Source organism: Symsagittifera roscoffensis, chromosome 1, assembly GCF_963678635.1.
Source record: "Symsagittifera roscoffensis chromosome 1, txSymRosc1.1, whole genome shotgun sequence".
NCBI classification, from domain to species: domain Eukaryota; kingdom Metazoa; phylum Xenacoelomorpha; order Acoela; family Convolutidae; genus Symsagittifera; species Symsagittifera roscoffensis.
This window is the reverse complement of record NC_087062.1, coordinates 54,592,484-54,606,543: the sequence shown is the minus strand read 5'-3', so window position 1 is coordinate 54,606,543 and position 14,060 is coordinate 54,592,484. Positions and strand designations below refer to the sequence as shown.

General features: G+C 38.3%; 2 protein-coding genes across 2 annotated transcripts in view; both read left to right on the top strand.

Annotated features, from left to right (window-relative positions):
* LOC134845887 (protein IWS1 homolog A-like) overlaps nt 1–11,175 on the top strand; it is a 576,794-nt gene extending 565,619 nt beyond the window's left edge. The window contains exons 2-3 of the mRNA XM_063863012.1: nt 5,504–5,820; nt 9,286–11,175. Coding sequence (XP_063719082.1) covers nt 5,550–5,820; nt 9,286–10,811 — 1,797 coding nt within the window. The 5' untranslated portion in view covers nt 5,504–5,549 and the 3' untranslated portion in view covers nt 10,812–11,175. The remainder of the gene's footprint in view (nt 1–5,503; nt 5,821–9,285) is intronic.
* Nucleotides 11,176–12,151: 976 nt separating this feature from the next.
* LOC134838858 (protein IWS1 homolog A-like) lies at nt 12,152–13,639 on the top strand. The gene has a single exon (XM_063854150.1). The coding sequence runs from the start codon at nt 12,152–12,154 to the stop codon at nt 13,637–13,639; it is 1,488 nt and encodes a 495-aa protein (XP_063710220.1).
* The last annotated feature ends 421 nt before the right edge of the window (nt 13,640–14,060 follow it).

Genomic DNA, 14,060 nt, shown 5'->3' with positions numbered 1-14,060 from the left:
TGAAGAAACCTCAGAAGGAGTACCGACAGTTCCTGGCTGAAATAGGGCCGGAAGCTTACAAGAGACCCTTGTTAACCGATCGCAATGCGATAACCACGGGTTGGAAAAGAGTTGGAAGAGTGTCTCGAGATAATATCAAAGCGAGGGGATCGATATTAGAGGAGGACTTGGCGAAGAATATGAGTCTGAGTTTGCATAATTCCTTTTACAGGAATAGGGAATCTAAAATGAAGGTTCTGCCAAATCAGGCGAAAAGACTGCAAGAGCAACGCGAGTGGATTGCGGGTCTACGAACAGCTGAAGGCATGGGAAGAGATCCTAATCAGTTCCGATGACGAAGAGGAGCTGGCATGGCAGATTACGATGTCGAATGTTTCAGGACCAAATACTTCGAAGTCAAGGGGCGCGAACTGAAGAGGGTGTTCAGGGATTGGTTCTTGAGTCGTGAGTGGGGGAAAAAAAAGGGGCTTGAGTATGAACTCAGATGAAATCTGAGGGCACGAAAAAAAAATTTAAATCAAAAAATTTTGTTACCAGTATATTATATCTACTATAATATTTGATGAGTAAAACAAAAGAAATTTTTTGAGAATGCGTTAAAATTTTAAATTCAAACAAACGTTTTCGCACAAAAAATGTTAGACTTCCAAATATGACCGACTGGCACATACTCCCCGGACTCAAGATCGATATACTCATCGCATGTAGTCGTCCGTCAGTGAGCCTAATTGTGCGAAACGTTTTCGCACAAATTTTAATCATCAGCTTACAAAGCGGAAATTCAGGGTGCAGGTGTATGCAGATTTTGATTGCTGTTTAGCGATATGGTGACAATTTTGCATGGTTGTGAATTTTGAGGTTTAGATAAAGTTAAATCTGCTGCATATTTCTGTAAATGACTACTGGCACTGTATCTTGAGACGCACTGAACATTCTGAAGGCTCATTGACGGACGACTACATGCGATGAGTACATCGATCTTGAGTCCGGGGAGTATGTGCCAGTCGGTCATATTTGGAAGTCTGACATTGAGAAAGCGTTTAGTCCTGATTTTGAGGTGAAGAGCAATTTTTCAAAAATTCGAATTGAGCATATCATGCTCAAGTTTCTCGCGACAACTGAAAATACCAGAAAAATAAGATCAGAAGATTCGAACTACAAACGCGGAGAAGTAGTCAAAAATAGCAGCGGGAAATTGCTATTCGCATTTTCCAATACATAATTCGAACTAGAGTTGATCTGTCTTCTTGTTGGCTGAAGACGGAAAGTGATTGCGAGTGGAGAAGAAATAAATTAGAGTGAACCAGAGTGATCCTTTGGTGGAAAGGGGGACAGCTGAAGGTACCTGATGGTCCAGACCAAAAACTTGTTTCTCGAGTTAAACTTAATTACCCATCATTTCTAGAGTTGCTTTTTAAATTAGTTAATCAGTTCTAGAGGTCGTCGGAATGTGAGCTAATTAACTTTCTTGAGTGTGTTTTATATTGTTATGTTGAGTTAGGTAGAGTTTTTAGGTTGATCCATCTGAAATTGATCAAAGTTCCACTGTCTAATTAAAAGTAACTATACATAGGGTTTCGACGGCGTTTTAACGGCGTTCGTGTATTTTGGGTATTTTGAGACCTGAGTATGGGGGCGTTCTTACTTTCTAGAGTGGGGGGGGGGGTATTTTTTTGGTTGTGGCCTTTAAGCTGTAACGCGGGTTTTAGTCGCAAGTGAACCGAATTGGCTCCGACCGCTTGAGGTAGAAAAACACAAGAGATAGTGTCCCTGACTCTTGAGCCAATGGTTATAGGGCCTATATTTCTTTAACCTCATATGTTACGTAGACTTAAGTAGGCGACTGTTACAATTCAAGAATCCTGAAGGGTCTTGGAAAGAGACAAACTGGTTTTTAAACAATATTTAGCTTCTCGATATGTCTTGAACTGAATTTAATGCACATCTAATTCATTTTCCGGAATATGAGGAGCTAGGATTTGAGGGAAAGGATTGATCCATCTCGGATGTATATGATGATTTTTATCTACTGAACAAAAACAGTACTAATATGATAATGAATAGTAGCCCTGTTTTTAGAGTGACCTCGTGGTCAGGGGATACTGAGACCCAGCCATGAGCTCTTCATTCGACAGGGCGCAAAGTGGACAAAAGAGAAGCTTCCCGTGGCGGACGAATGACTAGCAGCTTTCATGAATATACTAACTTACAATGTGAGAAGTATATTTGAATACCAACGCCGAACAAATTTCTCCAATGCCGTTCAAGTGAAAAATATTTATCAAATTATCTGCCTAACAGAAACGTGGCTCACAGAGAGCATTAGGGATATAGGTCTGTTTCTACCCAACTATGCGATACATCGAAAAGACAGACTATCTGATAAAGGGTTGACAAAGCATGGCGGTGTACTGATAGCAGTAAGCAAAAACATTCCAAGCTCTCAAATTGACTCAATTTTTCAAGACTGTGTGATAATTCGTATAAGCTTAAATAAAACATTCCTAATATGTTGTCCTTACAGCGCCCCGTCAAACAGTGCGTACACATGGACTCTTCCGGACATCGTTGAGCTCCTAAAATTCATTAGGCGAAAACAGTTCGAATACAGTGCTGTTTGCTCATGTATAGCTGGCGACATCAATCTTTCATCTACACACTGGCCCTCAATGACGTCAACATCTCTCTTCGATTAAACAATCCTCAATGAACTATGTGAATCAAATTTTCAGCAACTCATAAAAACCCAGGACGGAAGGTCACTGGATGTTCTCTTATGCAATAAACCCCAGTATGTGACAAGCATAGTCATTGATAACCATCTGAGAAGTCTCTCCAATTCTGATCACAAACCTTATCAAGCTAAAGTCTCGTTTGACATCTGACCTGTACATATCTCTTCACCGTCTCCCAAACAAAAGCTAGACTTCGGTATATTTGCATACAAGAAAGCTAACTGGAAAGAAATTAATGAGTTCATTCTCCAACATCCCTTCCGACCATACTGCATGAGCAATGTGGATTTGATGGTTGAACTTTGGTATAAGTGGCTACATGAAATATTAAAGGATCTTCTTCCAATAACCACGAAACATAGGTCCGAACTGGCTCCATGGGTAAGTGGCAACTCTTCAAACCTCATCAAGAAGTTAAAAACACTTCAATTGAAACAACAACGGCAGCCCACGCCGTCAAACAAAATCAAAATCAAATGTCTACAAACTGAGCTCACCTTGTCGCTTCAAAATGACCAGCATCTACATGAGAAGACGCTCTTCAAGGAAGGCAAATTCAGCGACATACAGAGACACTTGAAGTCGATCACCAAGTCGAACACTATCCCTAACGAAATTTTTTTTGATCAAAGAACTGCCAATACAGATATTGAAAAAGTAATATTATTCAACGAATACTTTCAATCAGTGTTCACTCAAAACACCTACTATACGAAAATAGGCGAACAAAATAGCACCCTACTAAATCAGATTCACTTTACGACCGATGAAATAGAAAACGCTCTGCAACTACTGGACGTAAATAAAGCCATAGGACCGGATAAGATCGGGAACTTACTTCTGAAGAGTCTCTCCAAGTCACTGCCGAAATCACTGCACTTACTGTTTAACCTCATCGCAAATAAAACCCGATTTCCGGAAAAATGGAAAACAGTGAAATTGCACGAATACTCAAAGACGGAGATAAAAAAGATGTGAGTAATTACAGGCCTATCAGCCTGCTTTCAACAGTCTCAAAACTGCTAGAGAAACTGATTTTCGAGAAGCTGACTCCAATTGTTTACCCAACTCTGGCATCAGCCCAACATGGTTTCAGACCCAAACGTTCAACTATAACGAACCTTATAGAATATCTGCATGAAATCTATAGCTGCTTAGAGTCTGAAAACTGCTCCTATCTGAATATCTTCTATATAGACTTCGAGAAAGCGTTTGCAAAGTCACGCATGATTTTCTCATACAAAAGTTGGCTGCTCTGGGGATTGGTGGAAACTGTTTTAATCTGTTAAGAAGCTACCTCTATAAACGGAAGCAAACTGTGAGACTAAATGACACTGTTTCAGATGAATTAGAAGTATTCAGTGGCGTACCACAAGGCTCCATCCTCGGACCGCTCTTCTTCTTGGTTTTCATAAACGATCTTCCATCATGTGTCATGTCCAAATCGTTCGGTTATGCTGATGACTACAAAATTGTAGGCGACAACCCTTTAAGATTGAATATAGACGTTAGAAAACTGTGGCGGTGGTGTGACGAAAATTTCATGTCAATGAACTTAGGAAAAAGTAAAGTGCTCTGCATTAAAGGTACAGCTCCTATTGCACTGCCAAACCATGAATTTGAAACAACTGAATGTATGAAAGATCTGGGAATTCTCGTAAATGACACACTCTCGTGGACTCTGCATGCAAAGAAAAGGACCGAAAAAGCCTTGAAAGCTCTCTTCATCCTAAAACGGAATCTTTCAAAAGGGACGTTTTGGACCAGAAAGAACGCATATATCTGTTATATTGTGCCCATTTTAAACTACGGATCAGCCCTTTGGAAACCATCAAAAGGCGACTTGGGTACTCTTGAAAGTATCCAGCGAAAACCATATATTCATTTTGATAAACGAATCGGCCTCAAGACGAGAATTTTAAACACGATGTGGAAATTTGTAAACGAGAGATTTTCAGAAATGACAACGTGCACGTGGCAATTATTCTGTGATTGTATCACGTGCAGAAACAAGTGGACATTGTTTTAGAGAAGACGCCGGGACCAAGAATCCCAACAGCAGTGCTGTGAATCCCCAACAACAACAACAAAAAAGCAGTATCATGGATCTTCATCACAAACAACATATCCTATAAGGATAAGCTCGTGAAATTCGATGTCCTTCCAATCTCCTTATATCAAGAACTTCATGTTATTCTCTGGTTTGCTAAAATACTAACCGGAAAAGTTGACAGACTGGCGTAGTCAAGTAACCATCACAGACATCCGTACTCGAAGAACACAAGCAACACGAAATTTTGCCTGCCAACAAATACGTCTGAAGAAGTGTGAATCAGATTACTGATTTCGAGCTTGCCGTCTGGCCAACCTTTTTAACGATTACTTCAAATTTGACATAATCTTTGATCCAGGATGCAAAATTAAACTGCTGGAAGTTTATACGAATTTCTTCAAAACCCGCTACAACGAGTCAGATTCATGCACTTGGCGGATATTATGTGGCTGCAACAACTGTAGAGATTTGAAGAAACTTAACTTTAACTACTGAAACACGAACGTTGAACCTCCCAATTACTGGGTTTTATGCGAACCCTTGGATTAGTCCTAATCCTAAATCCTTTGTTATTATTATTATTATATATTTAAGTTAATTTGCGCGATCTGGCGGATAGTCTTAAATAGTAACGACTTTCTCGACCCGATGTTGATGGACCACACATTGAACTGGCTTTGGTTGAGATCGCTTCAAGAGGTTGTTGTTTTCAGTTGCCGCGCAGATGATAGCAAGTAATAGTCTATGTTGTAAATTGAAGCATGCAGCCAGTTGTGAACTATCGTGGCTGCATGTCCCTCATTGCACAAATTGTGAAGACCATGACAGATGAGTCATGCCTTACGATCAAACTGACCAAAAAGAGGGAAAATTTCATCTTGGAGACAACACATCACTCTGCATCGCCCTCTTCAACGAACTTAAGTGCAAAAGAAAACCAATTGTCGTCTGAAAAGAAACACAAAGAAACTTTTGCTATTTCAGAAAAAGATACTTCAGATGTGTGCAAAACGCCTTCGATAACTATCGAAGGTAGGTGGTGCAATGTTTAATACTTTCCTCCGTTTTCTAATTTTTTTGAGAGCAAGTTTCTTATAATCGTGAGCAAGACGTTTGATGAAATTAATTTCTTCGGGAAAAGCAGTCGGTCGATTTTTTTGCTTGTCTGCTTAGTTTTCTAAGTGTGTAGTTTTTTTTCTGATTTAAACAATTCTGTTATTATTTGATTCAAAATCGGATTTTGAATTCAAAAATTTTCAATTACAATGTTTTCAGCTCATGTGATATCGGGTTATGTGAATTTACTTTGTGTCATTTGAAGGGTACAACACAAATTGATTATTTGGTCAAAAATGAACCAGACAAGTTGTTGGCCAAATAAACGGAATTTTGTTGTCGGCTCAATGGGCGTTCACCAATGTATTATCGGTTTATTGGCCGATTAAATACTAAGTGCTTATGAAGAGTAATGAAAGTAGTGAAAACTCTTATATATAGGTTTTGCTGATTTTTTTGTTTTTTTTTTCAGGAAGAAGTTTTAAAATATTAATGCATTTAGGAATATATGCTTTTTTTGAGTTCAATTGAAATTCATCTGCTTGAAAGTGACGTAAATAGTCTTCTCCAAATACAAACATCCAAATGGCGCAAAAGTTCGTGAAGGATTTCTAGTTAGGAAAGTGAATTTAATTTTTAGATTTTCAGCGGAATAAAAACTTTTACCGGTTTTTTACCCGTCATAAATCGTTCCAAGAACTAGACGAACTTAAAGGGCATCTATTTTTTTCTTTGAAATTTGAAAGTTGAGATTTTTTCATTAAAGTCAGTGTTTTTTTAATGTTTACTTGTGTTCATTACTCTTTTCCAATCTTCGATTGGGTGTGTTTGAATGCTGGTGCTTCTGTTTCTGGACTGTTTTTTAGCTTGTGATTAGCAGGAATTATCAAATTGGAATAGAGTCTTTTCAGTTTAACAAAATATGTAACAAAATCTATCTCCATCTATTATTTAATAGAGCGAGACATTTTCAGCCATGTTTAAGAAGTCCCTATGTTGACATGTTTAAGCATGTCACGCTTTCTCTTTATGTTTTAGCTACATTCTGTTTTGAATAGCTATGCTGTGCAAATAGGTTTAAACGTTACTGCTAACCTGCGGATTCTCGTCAATAATCGGTTTTCTGCGTAATTGCATTGTTTTTATTTAAGCATGCATGTTTGAACTAAATGATGCTTTGCAAGGATGGTTTATTTCACTAATTTATCTCTTTTTGTAAAACCTAAATCCGGGTTATTTTGAGCATTTATTTTGATGCTTGGTGGTACTTTTTCGATTACCTGATTCTTTTCAGACTCTACGTTCTACTAATCCTTCTCTTCGTTTTGGGCTTAAGTTTCCTATTTGAAAGCTGAATCCGCCTTGAACTTGTTCATTGGATACTGCCGCATGGGCTCAGTTAGGTGTCTACTGTCTGAAAAGCCTCCGTCCTGCTCTGCAGGTGTTATGGAGGCTATAGGGACATTGCACAATTAGTAGAAGCAGTAAACGTGAAGTGAACAAGTTCTAGAAAGATAAATGAACTGGCTACGAGGGACTACGACTAGCGAGTTTCCGGGTCAAGTTTATTTCGGCAGAGAGTTTTGGCTGAAAAATAGTCCATTTTACCAGTTGAGATGTGTATGGTTGACAGCGCAGGATAACGAAAAGATGTGTATTGTCAGATTTGTTGTTGGCAGCCTTCTGTTAAACGCGTTTAATTGATTTTTCATAATTTAGTTTTTCGCTTCCAATTCATTTATTTTTCTTCAAAAAACCTATTTTTCCTAATTGAATGTTCATTTTGTCACATGCTCGATAATATAGGATTGAGAAAAAACGTTACTCAATCGATTTGTTGGTTGTTTTTATGTTTGCAAAAAAAGCTTAGCAATGATTCGTTCATTAGTGTTCAAAAGGAGTTAACAGCTGTTTGTTTTTTTTTGTTAAATTGTTTTCCCTTTTGTTATTTTTATCTAGTTAAGAAGCTGCTATGCAGTGTTTTGTTCTTTTTGATTTTGTAATTTGAATAAAGTTTTTTACTGGATACTTCTTTCTTTTCTAATGCGTTGCATTGATTTCTTATTTAATTTCAGTTTTGTGTTTCTTCAGGTTTTTCACAAAAACTCTGCAACTATTCTTTTTCTTCTTGTAAGAAGTTTTTTTTCTTTTTATAATTTAGATATAATCATTTAGAATGCAGGAGTATCTGCACTGGATCGCTAGTCAGTCGAATCCCTTGACTTCTTTCGCTTCCACACTTTTCACTCAATTTCATGAATTACCGGTCCTACTGCTTCTACATTGTAGAAATAATATCAGCATGCTGGATATTAGCAATAAATTCAAATCTCTTGGCGTCTCCCGCAAACTTAGCCTTAAGATAGCACCTATAAATGGGACTGCTAAGGTCCTGGGCTTTAATGGGGTTAGAACCCGTTTTTTTAACTGAATTTTTTGCATTCTAAAAAATTGCCGCGTATCGTTTGTCTGACTTTGTTTTGACAGCTTATTTGCAGCATCACTGAGTTTTCGTTTCTAAACAAATTCAGTTGAAATATCTTTTTAAAAATTCAGGTAAACCATTGGATACCTATTTCATTTTTTTTGGCTTTGCATGAAAACGCGATCTATTGGTAAAGATTACGGCTGGGTTGGCAAATGTGCTAGACTTATTCCAAAAGGAAAAATTCTGTTTCTAAAAAATTGTCGGCCTAATGTTTGTCTGCTCATGTTTGTTCCTGTGTTACCTCGTCATGGATGTTTCTTGTGATAACAGCATTTTTTATTGTGATTGAAAGTGTTTTGGCTTGTTCCTATAATTTCTATACTTCAAAATCTAATTTATTTGTATTTTTTTTCGCTTAAAAGTTTAAATTGGCCTCAATGTTTCGGCCTATGTTTTATAGGCTTTGTGGTCTAATTTTGCCACGTTTGAAGGCATAAATAGGTTTATATGCGTTTGTGTGTTTGTTTTTTGCCTCTGTGTCGGAAATTGAAGTTTTTATTTGAAAAAAAATCCCATTTTACGAATATTGCTTTTTTGACTTCCGTATTTCCATCTCATTTTCTATTTGCTTGCTGACAATGGCATGCTTATAAGAGACCGTGGAGCAGATTAGTTAGCATATGCAGCTGCTTTTTTTGTGACTAGTGTTTGCCGGTTGTTAAGCGTTCGTGGTCGAGAGGGAAGGACGTGATACTCCAAATCTCGAGGTCGCAGGTTCAAATCCGACTCAAGCAAAAATTTTACTAATTCGAGACTTTTTTTTAACCTTTTTTATTTCATTCCTTAGAGCTATTTTTGTTCGTTTTCTTGTCTGTGTTTGCGAAGTGCAGCTTCTCTGTGTTAATTATTATTTATCTGCATGAGTTTTGACTTGGTTACTCTCTTGAACTCCCTCTGGGTCTAAAGTTTTTTTGAATTAGGTGCAATTTTATTCTGATAAGTTTTGTTTTAAGCATCATCGCAGGAAAGTGAATACACACCTCATTTAGAAATGACTCCTAGTACATCTCGATACAACAACAAGGAAGTCATTCAAGTCGAAGATGATGACGAAGATGAAATTGTCATCTGCAGAAGTAGCGCCAAAAAAGAAACCAAAAATTCCAGGCGCTCATCGAGGATCAAAACACGAGAAGAAATAGAGGAAGAAAAAGAAAAGAAAATTGAAGAATTACAGAACAAACTGAGGAAAACGCCAAAAGAGAAAAGAAAACCAGTCATTGATGAAGATTCCGAAAGTGAGAAAGAGTCGAACAATCAGAAGGATCCGCAAGTTAATGGTAAAGATAGTGGGAGTAGTGATGATGAACAAATAGTAATATCGCGCAGTGCTTCCAAGAGAACTCCAAGTAGACGAATTTCAAAGTTAGAAAACAAGAAAGTCGAAAAACAGGAATTGATTAACACCACCCTTGGGAAAACTCCGACAAGCGCTGAAAAACGTCCTAAAAACGTCATTGATTCTGACGATAGCGATGAAGATACACATAGAAATTCGAGTAGTAAGAAAAAGAAACGACCCATTGTTGATGATGCATCACAAGATGCAAGTTTAGTTACGGTTCCTAGTTCTGCTAGCAAATCAAAATCTAAGCATGATAAAAACGACAGCAAATGTTATGAAAGTTCAGATAGTGAACTTCTGGTTTTGGAAGATAGTGACGTGGACGAACTGGGATCCGAGTCAGACGCCCCTGGTCTACCTGAAGATGATGTTGAGGATGAAAGTGAAAATGCTGATTGGAGGAAAGCACTGCACCAAGTCATGGATTCGGATATGCGAATGAAGAGAAACTCGGAGACCCAGACATCGGCATTTCTGAAGGTGATCTACCTCTACCTCAACGCGGCCTCTTTCCCGGGAAAAGGTTATCCTTTGCATGTTACAGACTCTTTCAAACTATATCCGCCGGAATCGGGACCCAATTTGCGCAAATGTCTTCAAACAGTGACGGATAGAGTGAACGCAATGTTGGGAAAGTTCTCCAGGGCTACCTCTTGGCAAACTAATTTTCAGTTTTTGGTTGACCGCTGCTCTGAGATATCCATGGGGTACACCCAAGACAGAATGACATGTGAGGCGTGCGGTCGCAGCAACACTGTGAGCAGTCAATCTATTGAGTTCAAAGGGACCGCCTATGACCGGAAGACATACACATTGCAGAAAATAAGCAGTTTGAGTTACAAGGGACCCATCTTTTTCTGTGTTGGCTCACATTGCGTTGTTAGGATTGAAATGTACCACATGTTACGGCACTACTTGTTCTGTGTGTTTCTACAGTGTAAAAGGTATGCGGAGAAAAATCTTCTGTTGGACCATAGGCGCATCAGAAGAAAGAGTACAGATATAGAGAGAGATCTGAAACGGATAGCCTCGGAAGGCAATGAGTGGGCGTTAGATTTGTGTGAAATGTTCGCAAGGGACATGAACAGAGCTGCTAATCAACGGAAAGGACTTGACTGGAGTTTCGAAAGATGAAGCATATTAATCTAAACTTGACAGGTTACTGATGATTTGTCTGACAAAAACTGATGATTATTTATTTTTGCAGTGCTAGTTTTAATTTTGCAGTATTTAAATTTCACTCAATTTCATGAATTACCGGTCCTACTGCTTCTACATTGTAGAAATAATATCAGCATGCTGGATATTAGCAATAAATTCAAATCTCTTGGCGTCTCCCGCAAACTTAGCCTTAAGATAGCACCTATAAATGGGACTGCTAAGGTCCTGGGCTTTAATGGGGTTAGAACCCGTTTTTTTAACTGAATTTTTTGCATTCTAAAAAATTGCCGCGTATCGTTTGTCTGACTTTGTTTTGACAGCTTATTTGCAGCATCACTGAGTTTTCGTTTCTAAACAAATTCAGTTGAAATATCTTTTTAAAAATTCAGGTAAACCATTGGATACCTATTTCATTTTTTTTGGCTTTGCATGAAAACGCGATCTATTGGTAAAGATTACGGCTGGGTTGGCAAATGTGCTAGACTTATTCCAAAAGGAAAAATTCTGTTTCTAAAAAATTGTCGGCCTAATGTTTGTCTGCTCATGTTTGTTCCTGTGTTACCTCGTCATGGATGTTTCTTGTGATAACAGCATTTTTTATTGTGATTGAAAGTGTTTTGGCTTGTTCCTATAATTTCTATACTTCAAAATCTAATTTATTTGTATTTTTTTTCGCTTAAAAGTTTAAATTGGCCTCAATGTTTCGGCCTATGTTTTATAGGCTTTGTGGTCTAATTTTGCCACGTTTGAAGGCATAAATAGGTTTATATGCGTTTGTGTGTTTGTTTTTTGCCTCTGTGTCGGAAATTGAAGTTTTTATTTGAAAAAAAATCCCATTTTACGAATATTGCTTTTTTGACTTCCGTATTTCCATCTCATTTTCTATTTGCTTGCTGACAATGGCATGCTTATAAGAGACCGTGGAGCAGATTAGTTAGCATATGCAGCTGCTTTTTTTGTGACTAGTGTTTGCCGGTTGTTAAGCGTTCGTGGTCGAGAGGGAAGGACGTGATACTCCAAATCTCGAGGTCGCAGGTTCAAATCCGACTCAAGCAAAAATTTTACTAATTCGAGACTTTTTTTTAACCTTTTTTTATTTCATTCCTTAGAGCTATTTTTGTTCGTTTTCTTGTCTGTGTTTGCGAAGTGCAGCTTCTCTGTGTTAATTATTATTTATCTGCATGAGTTTTGACTTGGTTACTCTCTTGAACTCCCTCTGGGTCTAAAGTTTTTTTGAATTAGGTGCAATTTTATTCTGATAAGTTTTGTTTTAAGCATCATCGCAGGAAAGTGAATACACACCTCATTTAGAAATGACTCCTAGTACATCTCGATACAACAACAAGGAAGTCATTCAAGTCGAAGATGATGACGAAGATGAAATTGTCATCTGCAGAAGTAGCGCCAAAAAAGAAACCAAAAATTCCAGGCGCTCATCGAGGATCAAAACACGAGAAGAAATAGAGGAAGAAAAAGAAAAGAAAATTGAAGAATTACAGAACAAACTGAGGAAAACGCCAAAAGAGAAAAGAAAACCAGTCATTGATGAAGATTCCGAAAGTGAGAAAGAGTCGAACAATCAGAAGGATCCGCAAGTTAATGGTAAAGATAGTGGGAGTAGTGATGATGAACAAATAGTAATATCGCGCAGTGCTTCCAAGAGAACTCCAAGTAGACGAATTTCAAAGTTAGAAAACAAGAAAGTCGAAAAACAGGAATTGATTAACACCACCCTTGGGAAAACTCCGACAAGCGCTGAAAAACGTCCTAAAAACGTCATTGATTCTGACGATAGCGATGAAGATACACATAGAAATTCGAGTAGTAAGAAAAAGAAACGACCCATTGTTGATGATGCATCACAAGATGCAAGTTTAGTTACGGTTCCTAGTTCTGCTAGCAAATCAAAATCTAAGCATGATAAAAACGACAGCAAATGTTATGAAAGTTCAGATAGTGAACTTCTGGTTTTGGAAGATAGTGACGTGGACGAACTGGGATCCGAGTCAGACGCCCCTGGTCTACCTGAAGATGATGTTGAGGATGAAAGTGAAAATGCTGATTGGAGGAAAGCACTGCACCAAGTCATGGATTCGGATATGCGAATGAAGAGAAACTCGGAGACCCAGACATCGGCATTTCTGAAGGTGATCTACCTCTACCTCAACGCGGCCTCTTTCCCGGGAAAAGGTTATCCTTTGCATGTTACAGACTCTTTCAAACTATATCCGCCGGAATCGGGACCCAATTTGCGCAAATGTCTTCAAACAGTGACGGATAGAGTGAACGCAATGTTGGGAAAGTTCTCCAGGGCTACCTCTTGGCAAACTAATTTTCAGTTTTTGGTTGACCGCTGCTCTGAGATATCCATGGGGTACACCCAAGACAGAATGACATGTGAGGCGTGCGGTCGCAGCAACACTGTGAGCAGTCAATCTATTGAGTTCAAAGGGACCGCCTATGACCGGAAGACATACACATTGCAGAAAATAAGCAGTTTGAGTTACAAGGGACCCATCTGTTTCTGTGTTGGCTCACATTGCGTTGTTAGGATTGAAATGTACCACATGTTACGGCACTACTTGTTCTGTGTGTTTCTACAGTGTAAAAGGTATGCGGAGAAAAATCTTCTGTTGGACCATAGGCGCATCAGAAGAAAGAGTACAGATATAGAGAGAGATCTGAAACGGATAGCCTCGGAAGGCAATGAGTGGGCGTTAGATTTGTGTGAAATGTTCGCAAGGGACATGAACAGAGCTGCTAATCAACGGAAAGGACTTGACTGGAGTTTCGAAAGATGAAGCATATTAATCTAAACTTGACAGGTTACTGATGATTTGTCTGACAAAAACTGATGATTATTTATTTTTGCAGTGCTAGTTTTAATTTTGCAGTATTTAAATTTCACTCAATTTCATGAATTACCGGTCCTACTGCTTCTACATTGTAGAAATAATATCAGCATGCTGGATATTAGCAATAAATTCAAATCTCTTGGCGTCTCCCGCAAACTTAGCCTTAAGATAGCACCTATAAATGGGACTGCTAAGGTCCTGGGCTTTAATGGGGTTAGAACCCGTTTTTTTAACTGAATTTTTTGCATTCTAAAAAATTGCCGCGTATCGTTTGTCTGACTTTGTTTTGACAGCTTATTTGCAGCATCACTGAGTTTTCGTTTCTAAACAAATTCAGTTGAAATATCTTTTTAAAAATTCAGGTAAA

Bases quoted from the DNA above. Each gene is read 5' to 3' on its own strand.
- LOC134838858 (XM_063854150.1), top strand. From the start codon at position 12,152: ATGACTCCTAGTACATCTCGATACAACAACAAGGAAGTCATTCAAGTC.